Below are 19,614 nucleotides of genomic sequence, written 5' to 3' on the forward strand. Positions count from 1 at the left end.
ACCACACTCTCAGGCAATGCATTCCACATCCTAAGCACTCACTGCATGAAGTTCCTCGTGTCTCCATTGCTTCTTTTGCCAGTTATATTAAATCTGTGCCCTTTTGGTCTGTGGGAGATTGGAGGGCAAGGGCATTAGAAATGAATTAAATGAATATTTTCCATTCAAAAGACTGACTCAAGAGGCAACTGGATGCGCTTTTTGGAGAGTATGTGGGCATAGATCAATAAACAATAGGTAGAATTTATGTGCCTCAGGAGATTTTTCACATTCTTACAAACCCTCATGCATTCATAAGGCATTCCATCAGGGAGCTTGTTCCACCTCAGCCACAGCCCCATCGATAAACCAGTGTACCTCGCTTGTCACTGGCTAGACACAGGCAGCAGGTTTTCTGTGGCTTTCTAGAATGTCCTTTAATGCAGGAACTTTACTCTCAAGTCACAACAAACAGCATGCAATGCAGCATTCCGCAAAAGCAGGATCATGATTAAACACTTTGCCAGAGGTTTAAGCAAATCATTGCTTGGAGCAACGATCTTACTTTGTTTCTGCCAAAGGGTGCAAGTCTGGGAAGTGACGCAAGGATGCCCATCATGACCAATCCCCAGGATTAGGAAGTCAAAATACTGGCACGTTATTACCTAAAAACAGTTCCCTCAATCTCTCCATATACTTGCCTGCCGCTTCTTCCACAGAGCATGGGATTAATTCTGACCACATGGTTACTCAGAATGGAGATCTTGGAAAGCAGAAAGTTCCACTAAAGTCTACATCTACAAACAGATTCTTGAAGGGGATAAATTGCTTATTACAGGAGCCGAGAAGCTAGTGGCTTCAGCTGATGTCAGGCTTCTGGGACACCCGGTCCTGAGCAGCAGGGAGCTATGCCACCAATGGGTCACCAGGCTGCCATCTGACACATGATGTGGCATGTGCCTGGCAGACCTCAACCAGCACGAAGCAGGCCAGGATGGGGCCTACTTCCCAGGCTAAGGGAAAAGAACACTGAAACTCCCAATCTCTGATCTGAGAGAGTAGCACGTAGCCTGCTTGTTACCAGGGATTCCATGACACTTTGCATGAACAAACTGGGTTTCTTCCTTGGTGTTAATATCTAATAGCTTCTGTTGATGGATGTTAAATATCTAGTTTAAGCTAATAAGGTGAAGAGGTGTTGGGTATTGATTAGTTAATCATACTCATGTATATAAAGAAGTCAATAATCACGTTTCTTTTTGAATTTTTAAAATTTCCTTTAACATTTGACTTTTATTTTGCAGTATCCCTTTTAAAAGGCTGCCTTTTAATTTGTCCCTCACTTTTGTTACTTTATTTTGATTGGTTGCTCAACAGAGAATAAAGAAGTCAGCCAGGGTGGGTGTTGCAGTGGGAGAAGTAAGCTCTGTGACAAGCAATAAACAGTCTCCATTAAAGCATCCTAGTCTCAGTGTCTTCTTCACAACCAGGGTCGGAAGCCTCATGTGGCCTCATATCTGCTCAGTGTGGAGGGCTAGGAGCACCGAATCCACCAACAGATCCTCTCTCCCTGAATCAAACACAAAATTTTGGACCACACACTACATCTGCCCATTCTCACACAGAAAAATTTCAAGTACTCAGAGCCCATTTTGAGGTCATGAGTGGGGCTGAATTTGAGTGTGAAATTGTAATCAATTTGCAAGAGTTGGCATGTTAATAGCTGTAAAATGCATCTCTCCACAAAAGCTATGACAGCAATGATCACCACACAATCCCTGTGAAAGCAAAGTCTTGTCTCCAAAGTGAGGCCACCCTCCATTATGTAGTACTGCAAAGTCCACTGCAAATTGGGACAGAATGACAGACCTAGCAGCCCAAAAGCTCATTCCGCACTGTGCATCAATAAGTCCAGCTATCACATTATGCAGCCATGTACCCCAGCCCATCGACACACACTTCAATCAGCAAGGCAAGGGATCTAACTGTGGTTCAATGTGCACTGTAGCAAGCATGCCATGAGAAAGTACAGGCATACCTCAGAGCTCAGAAGATGGTTCTGGACAGGCTTTGGGGAGTCAGGAAGTAAGTTATTCGCTGCAGAATTCCCAGCTTCTGTCCAGATCTTGTAGCTAGATTATTTATATGGCTGGAACTGTTAAGTTTCTGGTGAATCCTAATCTCCAGGATGTTGATGTTGGGGGATTTAGCAATGGTAACGCTATTGAACGTCAAGGGTTGAGTCTCTCTTAAAAGGTGGTTATTGCCTGCCACTTGTGTGGCACAAATGTTACTTGCCACTTATCAGCCCAAGCCTGACCATTGTCCAGATCTTGTTGCATATGGACCAAGGACTGCTTCAGTATCTGAGGAGTCACAAATGGTACTGAACACTCTGCAATCATCAGCAAACATCCCACTTCTGAGCTTATGATGGATGTAAGATAATTGAGGAAGTTGCTGAAGATGGTTGGACCCCTGCAATGATTTCCTGGGGCCAGGATGATTGACCTGCAAAAACCACGACCCTCTTTCTCTGTGCTAGGTTTTACTGTAACCAGTGGAGAGTTTTACCCTCAATTTCCATTGACTTCACTTTTGCCTGAGCTGTTTGATGCCACACTTGGTCAAATGCTGCTTTATGTTAAGGGCTATCACTCTCAACTCACCTATTGAATTCAGCTCTTTTATCCATGTTTGGGCCAAGGCTGCAATGAGGTCAGGAGCCGAGTGGTCTTGGCGTAACCCAAACTAAGCATCAGTGAGGAGGTTATTGCCAAGTAAGTGCTGCTCAATAGCACTGTCGATGACAGCTTCCATCACTTTACTGATGATCGAAGGTAGACTGATATGGCAGTAACTGACTGGATTAGATGTATCTTGTGTTTTGTGGGCTGGGCATAGCTGGGCAATTTTTCACATTATCAGGTCGATGCTAGTGCTGCAGCTGTACTAGAACAACTTGGCTAGGGGCACAGCTAGATCTGGTGCACAAGGCTTACCACTGCCAGGATGTTGTCAGGGCCCAAAGCCTTTGCCGTATCCAGTGCCTTCAGCTGTTTCTTGATATCATGTGGAGCGAATCAAATTGGCTCAAGGCTGGCATTTGTGATGCTGGGGACTCCAGAAGGAGGCCGAGATTGATCATCCACTCCGCATTTCCGGCTGAAGGTAGTTGAAAATGCTTCAGCCTCTTTTCCACTGACATGATGAGCTCCCCCATCATTGAAGTTAGGGAGATTTGTGGAGCCTGCTCCTTTGGTTAGCTGTTTAAATGTCCACCACCATTCATGACTGGATGCAACAGTACTGCAGAGCTTGGACCTGATCCACTGGTTGTGGGATGGTTTAGCTCTGTCTATCAAATGTTGCTTCTGCTGTTTAGTCATGTAATCATGTGCTGTAGCTTCACCAGATTGGCATTTCATTTTTAGGCATACCTGGTGCTGCTCCTGCATTTTTCATTGAACCAGGGTAGATCCCCTGGCTTAGAGATAATGGTAGAGCAATCGACATTCCAGGCCATGAGGTTAAAAATTGTAGTGGAATACGATTTTGCTGCTCATGGCCACTCAGCTATGAGCTGCTAGGTCTGTTCTGCGTCTATGGGGAGCAAAAGTAGGCCATTTGGCCCTTCGAGTCTGCTCCACCATTTCATAGGATTATGGCCGATTTGATTGTGGCCTCAACTCCATATTCCCACCCTTTGACTCCCTTGTTAGTCAAGAATTTATCTACCTTTGCCTTAAAAATATTCAATGACCCTGCCTCCGCCGCTCCCTGGGGGAAGAGTTCCAAAGACTCTCAACCCTCGGAAAAAGTTTCTCCTCATTCCTATCTTAAATGGGTGACCCCTTATTTTTAAACTGCGTCTTATATTTCTAATCTCTCTCACAAGGTGAAACATCATTTCAGCATCCACCCTGCCAAGTCCCCTCAGGATCTTATATGTTTCAATAAGATCACCTCTCATTCTTCAAAACTCCAATGGATACAGGCTCAGCCTGTCCAATCTTTCTTCATTAGGTAACCCCCTCCCCATCTCAGGTATCAATCAAGTGAACCTTCTCTGAACTGCTTCTAATGCATTTATATCTGTTCTTAAATAAGGAGACCAAAATTGTACGCAGTACTCTTGATATGGTCTCAACAATACCATATACAATTGTAGCAAAACATCCCTTCTTTTATATTCCGTTTCCCTTCAATAAACAACAATATTCCAATTTTCCTTCTTAATCATTTGCTGTATCTGCATACCAACCTTTTGTCATTCACGTACCAGGGCACCCAGATCTCTCTGTACCACAGAGTTCGGTGATCTCTCTCCATTTAAATGATATGCTGCTTTTCTATTCTTCCTGCCAAAGCAGATAAGTTCACATTTTCCCACATTATACTCCATTTGCAAATATTTGCCCACTCAATGTATTTATACCCTTTTGCAGACACCTTATGTCCTCTTCACAACTTACTTTCCTACCTATCTTTATGTCATCAGCAAATTTAGCAACCATACGTTCGGTCCCTTCATCCAAGTCATTGATATAAATTGTAAATAGTTGAGGTCCCAGCAATGATCCGTGTGGCACTCTACTCATCACGTCTTGCCAACCTGAAAATGACCCATTTATGCCTACTGTTTCCTGCCCAATCCTCTATCCATGCTAATATTCTACCCCCAACGACATGAGTTCTTATTTTGTGAATTAACTTTGATGTGGCACCTTGATGTCAAATGCCTTCTGGAAACCTATCCACAGTTCCCTTTTATGCACGTTGTTTGTTACTTCCTCAAAGAACTCCAGTAAATTAGTCAAACATGATTTTCCTTTCATAAACCCAGGTCAACTCTGTCTGATTACAGAGACTTTCTAAGTGCCCCGCTTTAACTTCCTCAATAATAGATTCCAGCATTTCCCTATGACAGATGTTAAGGCAACTAGCCTGTAGTTTCCTGCTTTCTGTCTTCCTCTTCTTCAAGGGAAGATCGTGGTGTAGTGGTAATGTCACTGGACTAGCAATCCTGAGGCCCAAGATAATGCTCTGGTGACATTGGTTCAAATCCCACCATGGCAGCTGGTGGAATTTAAATTCAGTTAATAAAATCTGAAATTGAGAGCTAGTCTCAGTAATAATGACCATGAAACTATTGTCGATTGTTTTAAAAACCCATTTGGTTGACTACTGTACACAGTACTCCAAGGTTGAACCAAAGCTTAATACAGGTTGACTAACCTGGTCTGGTCTGGCCTACATGACTCCAGACCCACAGCAATGTTGCTCACTCTCAACTGCCCTCTGAAATGGCCTAGCAAGCCACTCAATTCAAGGGCAATTAGGGACGAGCAACAAATGTTGGCCTCATCAGCGATGCCCATATCCCATGAAAGGATAAGTGGAGTCATGTTCACTATTTTACAATCTGATGGGACCTTTCCAGAATCCAGGGAATTTTGGAAAATTAAAACCAATGCATGGATTATTTCAGTAGCCACTTCCTTTAAGACCCTAGGATGAAGTCCATCAGGACCTGGGGACTTAACTTTTAGTTCTAATAATTTTTTCAGTACCCTTTCCCTGTTGATTGTAATTGTTTCAAGTTCTTCCTTCCCTTTCACCTCCTGATTCTCAATTATTTCTGGGATATTATTTGTATCCTCTACAGTGAAGACAGATGCAAAATATTTGTTCAATTCATCCATCTCCTTATTTTCCATTATTAAATCTCCAGACATGGATTACGACACAGCACTTGAACTCCTCCCATCTTTCCTTATCTAAATCTACCATGGTACCGCTCTATGCCCTTCTCCCTCATATGCTTAGCTAACTTCCCCTTAAATGCATCTGTACTATTCGCTTCAGCTACTCCCTGTGGTAGAGAGTCCCACATTCTCCCCGTCTGGGTAAAAAATTTCTTCTGAATTCCCTATCGATCTCTTGATGACTATCTTATATTGATGGTCTCCAGTTATGCTCCTCCTATAAGGTGGAAACATTTTCTCTGTACCAACAATTTCAAAATTTTAAAGGCCTCTATTAAATCACCCCTCAGCTTTCTCTTTTCAAGAGAAATAATGCCCAGTGTGTCAATCCTTTCCTGAAACGTGCACCCAGGCTTGTAAATCGTCTCTGCACCTTCTCCAGTGCTTCTATACCTTTTCATAACACGGTGACCAGAACTGTACACACTACTCCAAGTGTGGTTGAACCAAGGCTTGATATAGGTTTAGCATAACTTCCCCATACAATTTCAATTCTATCCCTCGAGAAAATTTTTTAATGAGCACTGATTCATCAGTTAAGGGAGATTGGTAGGTGGTAATCAGCAGTTTCCCTGCCCATGTTTGATGATGCCATGAGGTGCATGGAGTCCGGAGTCAATTTTGAAAACTTGCAGGGCAACTCCCTCCTAACGGTATACCAAAGTGCCACCAAAGAACAGGACATACCCAGAAATGGTGATTGAGGAGCTGGGGACATTCACTGTAAGATGTGATTCAGTGAATGCGACCATGTGCAGCTGTTGCTTGACCAATTTGTGGGGCGGCTCTCCCAATTTTGGCATAAGCCTTCATATTAGTAAGTAGTATAGGGCCAACTAGGCAGGGTGTGCATTATAGTTTCCAGTGCCTAGATTGATGCCAGGTGGTCTGTCCAATTTTATTCCTTTTTGACTTTGTGGTGGCACAATTAACAGGTTAGATAGTCCATTTCAGAGGGTATTGCTGGGGGTCTGGAGTCACATGTAAGTGTAAAGACAGCAGATTTCCTTCCTTAAAGGACATTAGTGAACTACATGGGTTTTATGACAACCACCATTACTGGAGACTGACTTTTAATTCCAGATTTATTGACCAATTGAGTTTGAAGTCCACCAGCTGCTCTGGTAGGATGTGAGCTCGTGTCCCAGGAGCATTAGCCTGGGCCTCAAGATGACAAGTCCAGTAACATTACTGCGTCATCACCATGCCTCTAAAAAGGGCCAGAATGAAACAATTCCACAACCATTAGACCAGAACAAAGCTCTCTAAACCTTTCAGGCTAAATGAAAATTGTGGTAGACAGCTAGCAAACAACAGGAGAAACAGACTCCATGAACATTGCTATCCTCTACCATGGCAGAATCAAGCATGAATGTAAAGGACAAGGCGGAACTTTTTTTGAGCAACACAGCTTTCAACCAATTCAGTTCACCTCATGTCAAGAAGTGACTAAGTGCACTGGACACAGCAAAGTCTATGAACCTTGACAAAATCTAGGCCGTGAAATCTGTGCCAAGCTGTTCTAGTGCAAATATGGCCCTGACATTTACCTGACAGCATGTAGGATTGCCCAAGTACTGCCAAACCACGAAAAGATAAATAAAACCCAGCCATTATCATGTAGCCAGCTCCCTCCCAATCGTCAGTAAAACGATGGAAGTAAAATCAATGGTGCTTCATACTTCACTTACGCAATGATAACCTGTTAACCCAAGCTCATTTGACCTCTGAAGAACCACTTGGCTCCCAAATTCATTACAATCTTTATCCAAACTTAAATGCTGGAAGAAAGTGGAGAACTTTCAGGATCAAGACTTTCGCTCCACCCCTTAGAAAGGAATGGGATGACTTGACAACTTTGTCAATTTCCTCAAAGGAATGCCAAATTAGCAATTTGCTTTTAAACTTAATCAGATATTCAACTTCATAGATAATGCTTTGAAAGAATTTAACCAGAAAGCTGTTTTCAGGCCTTTGAGTTTCATCCAGAGCCTTTGGGGAAAAGCAGAACTACAGGACCTCAGATAATTAGATAAATTTGACAACTTCCACTTTAAAAAGATAGATTTTTGTAAAAAAGTGAAAAAAGCTCACATTTAATTTAATTGAGGAAGTGGCAAAGTTCAATTATTTGCTGTTGCTACTACATCCTTGTTTTATTCTGGTTTAATAGATTTGCTTGGTAGTTCAAGTTCAAAACAAGGTTGTGATGGAAATGCAGGATGAATATCTGAAGTAATTTTTAAAAAGGTTCTCTTTCCACTTTTCTCAGCATACTACCTAGATATCAAAGATGTAGAGGTCTAATTCTCACCTGAACAGATTGTCTGAAACACAGAAGTCATAAACCTGAGATTAAAACGTTAAACATGCATTAAACTCTAGAATTTAAATTATTAAAATCTTTAGCCTATTAAAATGTACTAAACATGTTAAATAAATCAAAGTATTTAAATACATTTCCTCCAAACATAGAAATACATCAATTAATACAGAAGACATCCTGACTCATTCTGCCTTCTTGCTTTGGAAAGCATTCAGTGGCTATGGAAATAAACCATCCGCCTTTAAAATCAAATCGCATCATTTGGTAAATATGCAGCAACAAATGCTCCTATTCATTTTAACTACGACGCACTGTAACGAACACAGCACCGGATTTAAAACGTACTGGCTTTTTTCAGTTCTCATCACTGAATACGTCACGCATTTACTTTTTAGTGGGATGCTTAACAGCTATACTTAGCCAAAATAATTTTATGGCAAATAATGCAGTATTATAGGGAAGACAGCAGCATCCAGGAGAACAAGATGGTGTGTAAAGGCAATGAGAGGCTGCAAAGAGTCATCGTTAGGTGCAGAACTAAAGGGAAGAAAATGGTATTGCAAGACTTACTAGCAGTAAGTATATTACTCAGCAAATTTAGTAAGTCTCTCAGTTCTTAGTACTTTTGAAATGTATCACTATTTTAATGTCAGGCCAATTTATGCACAGCAAGGTCCCACGAACTGTAATGCGATAATGACCTACTTAGGAACATGAATTTAGAATCTTCAGCCTATTCTCCAATTGAATGAGATCGAGGCTGATCTGTAACCTAATTCTATATACCTGCCTTTATACCATATCCCTTAGTGCATTTAGTTAAAAATCGATCAATTTCAGATTTAAGATTGATGATTGATGATTGATCTAGTATCATTGCTGTTTGCAAAATAGCGTTCCAAAACTTCTACCACCGTTTGAGTGAAGAAGTGTTTCCTAATTTCAATCCTGAAAGGACTGGCTCTAATTTTTAGACTGATGGGGGCTTGTAAGAAAAGTACTGCAATAATCTTGGGAGATTTTTATAGATTGGATGATTTAAATTGGCAAAGGTAACCTTGTGAATGAATTTACAGGGTATATTAAGGAGAGTTTCTTAGAACAAGACATTCTGGAACCAAGCAGGGAACAGGCTATTTTAGACTAGGTTATGTGTAATGAGACAGGATTAATTAATGAGATCATAGTAAAGGATCTTCTTGATAAGGGTGATCATAACATGATGAATTTCACAATTAATTTGAAGGCAAGAAAGGTGAGTCTAAAACTAGATTCTTAAAATTGAATAATGGCAATTACAAGGGTGTGAAAACAAAATTGGCTAAAGTAGAACAGGAAAATAGGTTAAATGGTAAGACAGCAGAGAAACAGTGGTAGGCATTTAAAGAGACGTTTCTTAACTCTCAACAAAGATATGTTCCATTGAGGAAGAAAGATTCTACCAAAAGGATGCACCAACCATGGCTAACTAAGGAAGTAAGCATGCAGGTACAGCAAGCAATTAAGGTGGCAAATGGAATGCTGGTCTTTATTGCAAGAGGGATGGAATATAAAAGTAGGGAAGTCTTGCTAAAATGACAGTGCACTGTATCCCTGGAGTACTGTGCACAGTTTTAGTCTCCTTACTTGAGGGATATACTCGCATTTGCTGACGACACAAAGATAGGTAAGAATCTAAATTGTGAAGAGGACACAAGGAAGCTACAAAGGGACATAGATAGGTTAAGTGAGTGGGCAAAGATCTGGCAAATGGAGTGTAATGTGGGCAAATATGAAACTATCCATTTTGGTAGGATGAATAAAAAAGATTACCTAAATGGTGAGAGATTGCAGAGCTCTGAGATTCAGAGAGATCTGGGTGCCCTAGTGCATGAATTACAAAAGGCTAGTATGCAGGTACAGCAAGTAATTAGGAAAGCTAACAGAGTGTTATCATTTATGGTGAGGGGAATTGATCACAAAAGTAGGGAGGTTATGCTTCAGTTGTACAGGGCACTTGTGAGACCACATCTGGAGTACTGTGTACAGTATTAGTCTCCTTATTTAAGGAAAGATATAAATGCATTAGCAGTTCAGAGAAGGTTTACTAGACTAATACCAGGAATGACAAAAACAAAATTACCTGGAAAATCTCAGCATGTCTGGCAGCATCGGCAGAGAAGAAAAGAGTTGACGTTTCGAGTCCTCATGACCCTTCAACAGGTCATGAGGACTCGAAACGTCAACTCTTTCTTCTCCGCCGATGTTGCCAGACCTGCTGAGTTTTTCCAGGTAATTTTGTTTTTGTTTTGGATTTCCAGCATCCGCAGTTGTTTTTTGTTAATACCAGGAATGGGTGGGTTGTCTTATGAGGAAAGGGTGGACAGGTTAGGCTTGTATCTACTGGAATTTAGAAGATTAAGAGGCGACTTAATTGAAACCTTTAAGATCCTAAGGGGTCTTGACAAGTTGGATGCCGAGAGGATGCTTCTTCTTGTGGGAGAATCTAGAACTAGGGGTTCACTGATTTAAAAAAAAAGTGGTCACTCATTTAAGATAAAGATAAGGAGAAATTTTTTTCTGAGTTGTGGGTCTTTGGCACTCTCTTCCTCAAAAGGCAGTGGAAGCAGAGCCTTTTAATATTGTTAAGGCGCAGCTAGATAGATTCTTGATTAACAAGGGGGTGAAAGGTTATCAGGGGTAGGGAGGAATGTGGGGTTGAGGCTATATTCAGATTAGCCATGATCTTATTAAGTGGCAGAGCAGGCTCAAGGGGCCAAGTGGCCTATTGCTGCTCCTAATTCATATGTTCGTATAATTCCTGGGATGATGGGGTTGTCTTATGAGAAAAAGTTGAGCAGATTGGGGCTATACTCACTGAAGTTTAGAAGAGTGAGAGATGATCTTATTGAAACATGTAAGATTCTGAGTAGGCTTGACAGGGTAGATGCCGAGAGGATGTTTCCCCTCGTGGGGGAATCTAGAACTGGAACACAGTTTCAAAATAAGGGGTGTCCCATTTAAGACGCAGATGAGGACGAGTTTCTTTTCTCAGTTGTTTGTCTTTGGAATTCTCTTCCACGGAGAGCAGTGGAGGCTGCTTCATTGAATAAATTCAAGGCGGAGTTAAACAGATTTTTGATCCACAAGAGTGTCAAGGATTATTGGTGGGCAGGCAGGAGAGTGAAGTTAAAGCCACAATTAGAGCAGCCATGATCTTCCTGAATGGTGGAGCATGCTCGATAGGCTAAATGACATAATCCAGCTCTTATTTCTTTTGAATTTATGATGCCCCATAGTCCTGGACTCCCCAGTCAGCAAAAATAGTTTCCCTCTATTTATGTGATCTGTTCTTTTTCCTAATCTATTCTTTTTAATATCTCGAAAACTTGGATTGAATCATCCCATAACCTTTTAAATTCCAGGGATTCCAACCCTGGTTTGCATAATCCATCCTCTCAGTTTAATCCTTGGAGTCCAGGTATCCTTATAGTAAATCTACTTTACATGCCCTCCAAGGTCAATGTATCCTTTTTATGGCATATTGCCCAGAACTCCTCAGTACTCCAGGCATAGTCTAACCAGCTTTAAATGATGTTGTTTGACAGATAAATTTTGACCAGGTCATAGGGGAGAACTCCCTGACTCTTCTTTGAAATGGTGTCATGGATCTAAAGCCACCTCATCAGGACAGATTAGGCTTGATTTAACATCTTCTCTAAAAGGCAGTACCTCAGACAATGCAGCACACTCTTTGTACTGGACCGAAATGTCACCCTAGATTGTGCTCAAGCTTCTAGAGTGGGACTTGAAGTCCACTGCTCAGGAAAAATAAATTGTATTTCTATAGTGCCTTGAACATAGTAAAACTTCCTAAGGCACCTTACAGGAGCATGGGCAAACAAAACTTGACACTGTGCCACCTAAGGAAACATTAGGGCAAATGAACAAAACCTTGTCCAAAGAGTTGGGTTTTGAGAAGCATCGTAAAGGAGCAAAGAGGCAGTGAGACAGAGGTTTAGAAAGGGAATTCCAGAGCTCAGGGCCTAGGCAGCTGAAGGTACAGCCACAAATATTGAAGAATTAAAACCAGAGAAGATCAAGTGACCAGAATTGGAAAAGCGCAAATATCTGAGGGTTATAAGGTCAGAAAAGGTTACAGAGATAGTGAAGGGCGAGGCCATTTAATCATAACTAAATTGCATTTTGCCCTTCCTCGAGACATTGACTTGCTAACAGTCCACCATTAGATTGTACAAGAGCCTATTTTACTCCAATGAGTTTAAATAGTAAAATTTGGCAAGATATTCAACCATGAAGATGTCAACAAGATATAATCATTCTCAACGTTATTGGAATTTATTGTAAAATAGAGTAATCATGGGATGTGTCTGTGTGTAAGACTTAATTGAATTAGTCTGGGTGCTTTGATCGAAGGAGAGAGATTAGGTTTGAAATGTTAATTAGATAAACATGGGGAAGTTTAAAAACATAGGTGTCAAGGTAACATTTGTATTTTGAAATAAACCAGACTAGATTGTTCTCGGAGAAGTGAAAGGTGTCACCTAGCCAGGTGAAGTTTAGAAACAGTGTGTTTATTTTCCCCAAAGATTACTGGTAAAACTTAGTGCTATGAGAGGGTTTTATTATCAGGGAGATAAAGTCCCCAAAGACATAGTGAAACAATGGGCATTCAAAGGGGAAAATATGTATAAAGGGTCAAAGGCTGTTCATCAGGGAAGGCATTTTTAAGATCTTATAAGTGTGTGAAAAGCCTTCAGCATCTATGCCGCAAGCTGCTGTCCTCAAAGCACTGAAGTTAAGAAAACACACCCTGAACAAGTCAAATTCCAAGTATCACGTTTCTTTGCCTGGGACTTTTAAAATCTGTGTGTCTTACTGTTGCTTTAACGAAACTGAGAGTTAGATTGATTAGAGGATTTAGAAGTTATCATAGTAGTAATTTGTAGATCTATGTATGTATTTAAAATCATTTCTCATTAATAAATGTTTAATCTAGTTTTATAAAAAACCTACAATACTCAGCAGTCTTATTACTTCTGAATTCAAGACATGCATCTCGAAATTTATACAATTTGAAAATTAGTTGTGGCAGTTGTTTCAAGTTTCCCTCTGGGATTTAAGCAGGTCAGCATTTACCATCAGCTGTGTCATAACAAAGAACATTACACAGAGTTAAGATTCCACTCTTAAACAGCATCCATAAATGTGCACTTGCCAGCAGTGGTCCCAGGATAACAATTAGGGACAGGAAACCCAGCTATGTTTCTGCGGTCCTAGCTTAGGGATCTTGAGGTCAATTAAAGCATCCTACTGCCATCCCAGATGAGATCAATTAATTCAGCACAGATGGAGAACCTTTTACCTTTTAAGTTTGTGATGCTCAATATCCCATATGGTACATTCACCCATAAAGTCAGTTTGGGAACTCCTTTTTCTTACTCTAAATCTATGGACAGCTCTGGTTCACATGGTTACTCAGTCAATGCCAGAATTCTTCTGGCCCAAGAACTATATTTCATTTGTTTGACAGGTATATAAATTTTATATTTAAAAAATAACTGCAGGAAAATCCTGCATCACATGGCTTATTCCAGATTCAAATTCTTTGTGAAAAACAAGAGTCTAACTACAAATGCCATACTTATTTCAAATGAGTCAAGGCCATAAAGCTTATTAAATAAATTATTTCTTTACAGTAGTACAACTGAAAAGATGACTAAATGAGTCAAAATAAAGTTTGAAACATAATGAGTAGAATTTTATGAAAAAGGCTGAAATCCAGCCGTCGGCACCAAAATCAGGAAGAGAGCCCACTTCAACTGCCAGAAGGATGCAGGGAGGCATATTCACAGCAGTGGCCAATTAAGAGGCTGCTGCCAAGGTTGCCATCCCTATTAAGGATAGTGGACCGCCAAGAACTGCCATTGCTGAAGCTGCACCTACAGGATGAGGGCGCTTCAATAACCAGGCCCGTCGAAGACAGTTAAGTAAGATCTGGGAACGCCAGGCTCAAACAGGAAACCCTGCTGATCAAGGAGTTTTGGGCAGGTGGCTGAGGACAGATGACATCGCTGCTACGAGGGCAGCCTTTACTGCACAGGGCCCCTCTGGGCCCTTGAGTGCCTAAAATGGAGGTGGTACTCCCTGCCGGAACCAGCAGAGATGCCTTCAGGTTTCACTGAATAATCTCCCCAAGCCACCACAAAACGTGCAAAATACCATTGGATGTGGGAAGAAACCTTTAATTGGACATTTAAGTTGCTTAACTGGGCTCCCGGCAGGCTGCCAGCTTTTCCATCATTGGCAAAATGCTGAGGGCAGGAAGATATCCGGCATGTCCTCAGCATCTTCCCACGACATTTTTCTGTTCTGTTCTACTCAAACCACATTGAAAATCGATTAAAACATAAAAGAATTACAATGTTTTCAAATGCTAATTATTTGTAACAACTCTTTAGTTTAGCACTTCACTACAAATTATCTTCATAGGCTGTACACATGAAATAATCATCAGGTTTGCAACAACGGTTATAAAGGCACTTAATGCCAAGTTTAAACTGATACAATAGCAACAGCAAAACATTTCACTACCTACACTTTGGATAAACAAGGCTATAGCAGCAGGGAATTTTTTACCTACCAACCCAATTCCTTCAAAAGCAAATATTGCAGACCCAAAGAAAAGTGGATATTTTTTCCAGCTGGCAACCAGAGGAAGCTTTCCTAGATGAGGCATGTCCTAAATGAAAAAAAAACTAAGATTGAAGACTGAAATCTAAGCAATGCCAGAAACTTATACAAACTTTAGCAGGAATAAACATCGTGTAAACCAAGAATTGACCAAAGATACATTCAAATATTGAAATACCCAAAGTTCATTCACATTTTAAACATGCACATCTCACAATTTCATACTAATAATCACAATGTACAATGCAAGGACTAAAATATTTAGATCCCTACTTTAGCTAGTTGTTAAAGATTGATATTTTTCATCCATAAATTACAAAATTTGCCACGAGGTTTTTTTTAATTGAGCTATGCAAGTGAAAAGTTGAGACCTATGGTCCCAGGACATATGCAAAGCTGAAAAGAATAGTGCATAGATAAATGGCTCCAAACTTAGGTTTAAAAACCTGTAGATTGAAGAAGAGAGAACAAAATGGGAGTCAAGGCAAATAAAAAGTTAATAGAAGAATGTGTGATGAGTTTTAAATCTCAAAATAATGAGGAACAAAACTAGAAGGTATTCAAGATACACACCCATTAAATAAATTGCACAAAAAGAACGCGCATTCATTATCTGGATAAAATCAGTGCTATCTAACAAAAGGAAATTCTTATTGTTCAAAATTCAGACATGTCGGGGACGAAACTGATTTATACCAGTAGCACAAATGAAAAAGAAAATAAGAGAACAGATTCACTGGGCCCATTTGATGCTAACTGCCAAAAACCATTTTCATTTCTACTAAAGTATGGAACTGCTCAAAGAAATCGATGCAGCAAGCTTGATTAGACCCTTTTGTATTTCTGTGAGATGCTGATTACCATTACACTATTCTCTTGGTATACAAATGAATTTTGCTGTTTGTAGAAGTATGCATTTGCATTCTTGTTTTTTTTTAAAAAGTAGAAACACAAGTTAAATACATTACTTAGCATTTGGGAAGCATGATTCATTCAATGGTATGCTGGTTCAGTGCTTAAATTTCACAAAAGAAATTTGCATTAAACCTTACCACCCTCACGCGTCAGCAGAAAGTAAATGGTGGTGGTGATAGAGGGGGTGGTGGAGCTGTATTCCTCTCAAATAGATATGGTAACCTGACAAAGCACTTTGGAACATGTTGCTGTACCACTGGTCATAATAGCACTGGTACAATATTTTTAGAAAGTGCATCTATATAGCACTTTTCATAACCTCAGGATCTCTCAAAGCACTTTACAGCCAATGAAGTACTTCAAGTATCGTCACTGTTATATGACACATGGCAACCAATTTGCACACGGCAAACTACCACAAACTGCAATATGTTAACAACCAGGTAATGTGTTTTTGTGCTGTTGATTGAGATATGAATATCAGTCAGGACACCAAGGGTAATTCCCCTATTTTTCTTCAAAATAATGCCATGGGGGCTTTTATGTCAATTTTCAAAAACAAACAGGGCCTGGGTTTAACATCTTGTAAGCATAAAGCAGCACCTTGGACAGTGAGGCACTATCTCAGTGCTGCACTCCTTCAATACTGCACTCAAGTGTCAGCCTAAACTTCTATGATCAATTCTCTGGAGTGTGTCTTAAACCCATAATCTTGTGACTCAGAGGGAGGAATACTACCTACTGTGCCACAGCTGATAAAATGCAGCACCAGATCATATAGTTTTGCAGTCTTGGAGAGCAGAAAAATTGGATGCAATTCATGAATGTCTTCAGAAGGTATAAGCTCCAAACACAGCTATTTCTGTTTTTGGGATTGATGAAGCTATCCAACCACTATAAAATGTGAATGTTATATTTTCTTATACAATAATATATAATAAATATTGTTGTAGTTGATTGAATATTTTCCTGATAAATGGCTCTCTCTAATCCTCTCCCAAATTCAAAGTACATTTGTGAAACGGTAACAGTGCTATTTAGAACTGAAGTTCTGTTACTATCTGAACAATTAGGCTTGGAAAGCAGAGACAGCAAATGATGTCACCCTGGTAAGTACAAGTAGAGATTGTTTGAAAGCAAATATTATCAAAGTTAATGCCCAACCTGAGAATACTTGACGTTGATTAAAATGCATGGGTTCTTAGAAGGCTGAACACCCGAGCCCAACAGACAATGCATCAATTGTTCAAACAGTGCAGATTGAGGCAAATATATTGGTATGAGTACTCAACGAAGTTGATTCCAAGGAACAAAAAATGGAAGGTTCAGCACAGCAGGAGACAGGAACACATCAGTGCTCACCACCAAGCAAAGTCTGCCCAAATAGGCCAAAGGAAAATCAGCAGGGGAGTGTATGTGATAGGTACAGCAGAAAAAAGCCACTAAGCAAGTTGAGGATGGAAGGCACTATTACAGAAACAATTACAGTAATTCAAATGATACAGCAGTCTCGCAATTATGTCATGCATTTTGTAAATAGAACAAGGCAAGGGATTGAGAGAGAAAATGAAGCAAAACAATTGAAGTTAGATTAGTAAGGAAATGAAAACAAAAACCACTGACATTTCTTAAACACCAACAGGCTACCCAAATTATACTGAAATTAGTTTGCATCTGCATTTGGAAGAGGGGAGAGCAGAAAATATTTTATATTGCTGTGTTAAAAATTATTTTTTATAAGAAGCAACAGTTGCAACACAATGGACAAGATATCCTAATTTTCTTGTGCATTTTCATATCGATAGTATCCTTGACATATTAAGGATGCATTTTTGCATGATTCCTGTTAACAAGTATCAATAAATAGCTCAAAAACAAAGTGAAGCATCAGTTATTCCTGCTGTTGTCCTTACCTGATATTCTCTCACATTCATTTTGTAACAATGATCACTGAATAGTGATGAGGAATCAAACCTTTAAATTGCCCTGTTCTAATCCTAAAACACAGGCAAATGAAATATCCCCACTGCTGTGTTATTTAAAAACAGCTCATTCATCAAAGGATAGGAATCAAACTCCATACCAATGGTTAATACAACTTCGTATCAAATGAAGGATTCTACTATCCAGTTATTATTAGCAATTATCAGTAATTTTCCTCTCAAAGTGACCTTGACAAAGGCAAACTTTCCAGCCTCATCCTTCTCAAGCTGCATGCAGCCTTTGACGCGGTTGACCACACCATCCTCCTCCAAGGCCTCTCCACTGTCGCCCAGCTGGGTGGGACTGCTCTCACTGGGTTCAAAACTCACCTAATTGCAGCCACAGAATTACTTGCAATGGCTTCTCTTCCTGCTCCCACACTGGTATTTCTGGATCCTTAGCCCCTTCCTATTTCTCATCTACATGCAGTCCCTCTGCAACTTTATCTGAAACCACTGCAGTAGTTTTCACATGAACGCTGGCGACACCCAGCTCTACCTCACCATAACTTCTCTCTCAACTCCTCCAGACTGCTTCTCTGATGTCCAATGCTGGATGAGCAGAAATTTCCTCCAATTAAACATGGGGAAGACGGACGCCATTCTTTCAGGCCCTACTCCAAACTCCGTTCCCTAGCTACCATCCTTCTCCCTGGCAATAGCCTGATATTAAGTCAGACAACTTTTTTCACAACCTTGGTGCCACAGTTCACTCCAATATGAATTTCCAACCACATATTCGTATCATCACTAAGACCACCTATTTCCACCTCTAACATCAGCTGACTTCACCTCTGTCAGCTCATCTGCTGCTGAAACATTCATTCATTCCTTTGTTAGCTATACTTGACTATTCCAACATATTCCTGGCTGGTCTCCCAAGTTCCACCCTCTGTAAACTTCAGGCCATCTGAAACTCTGCTACCTGTGACTTAACTCGCACTGTGTTACTTCTGTGCTCACTGACCTACATTGGCTCCTAGTCCAGCAACATCTTGATTTTAAAATTCTCATCATTATTTTCAAATTCCTCCCCATGACTTCAGCCTTCCTTAGCTGTGTAATCTCCTCCAGCCCCATAACCCTCCAAGATATCTGCGCTTTGACAGTTATATTATTACAAGACTTGAAATACTTAATATATCTATTTAAAGTATTAGGGACAGAATTTATCTAATCAACTGCTTGCATGCAATTTTTTTCCTGCAACTTCAACTTACCCTAATAATATACTGATAGATGATAATGAGACTGGCAGCCATTGAGAGATTCGCCAAAAAAGAAAATACTGCAAGGTACTTTAGATCACGAATAAACACAAAGACGATCAAAAATGGAAGCAAGCTGAGCATGTATATCCTCGAATCAACGTTCCACTCATCAGATGGGCTTCTGGTACTGTTCAGATCATTGTAACTTGTATGATTCCTCAGAAAACCTTCCACTATCTGTGGAAATGAAGCATTGGTTAAAGAGAGGTTTCAGAATTAAACAAATCCATGAGCACAATTATTACATATATATTACTTAATAAATTGGTTAAAAGGTTAATACATGAATGACTACAATAGAAAATTCAGTGGGTGTACAGGTTTATGGTGCCTAAACCAATTGTATCAGCCTTGTAAATGAAATTATTCTACATAAAAAAGTGATGCATACATATGAGTGTTCTCATTTTCTACCCCAACAGTTGGGTGCAACACTTCCTTTCAGGCATTTTCTTTACTTGCCTTTTTTGAATCCTTCCCAAGTCAAATGCAGGATAGCTTTCAGCAATGCCACTCTGAAACCAAATAGATTCCACAAATCTGGTTTGCGATTCCCCCACTCGCAAGATTACCCAGCTTACTCCAATTGGCACCTCCCCACCACTGAATTTCCCAGCTGAGCAGTGGGGACAATCACTGACAATGAAGTGCATCTGGATGAGTGGGATGGAGATAGAAAC

General features: G+C 40.2%; 1 protein-coding gene across 4 annotated transcripts in view; it reads right to left on the reverse strand.

Annotated features, from left to right (window-relative positions):
• Positions 1–19,614, reverse strand: part of LOC144682896 (neutral amino acid uniporter 4-like) — a 314,358-nt gene that overhangs the window by 262,067 nt on the left and 32,677 nt on the right. For all 4 annotated transcript variants that reach the window (XM_078545761.1, XM_078545763.1, XM_078545762.1 and 1 more), the window contains 2 exons: positions 18,884–19,111; positions 14,717–14,815 (listed from right to left, as the gene is read on the reverse strand). In XM_078545761.1, coding sequence (XP_078401887.1) covers positions 14,717–14,815; positions 18,884–19,111 — 327 coding nt within the window. The remainder of the gene's footprint in view (positions 1–14,716; positions 14,816–18,883; positions 19,112–19,614) is intronic.

This window comes from Cetorhinus maximus, chromosome 7 (assembly GCF_964194155.1).
Source record: "Cetorhinus maximus chromosome 7, sCetMax3.hap1.1, whole genome shotgun sequence".
NCBI lineage: Eukaryota > Metazoa > Chordata > Chondrichthyes > Lamniformes > Cetorhinidae > Cetorhinus > Cetorhinus maximus.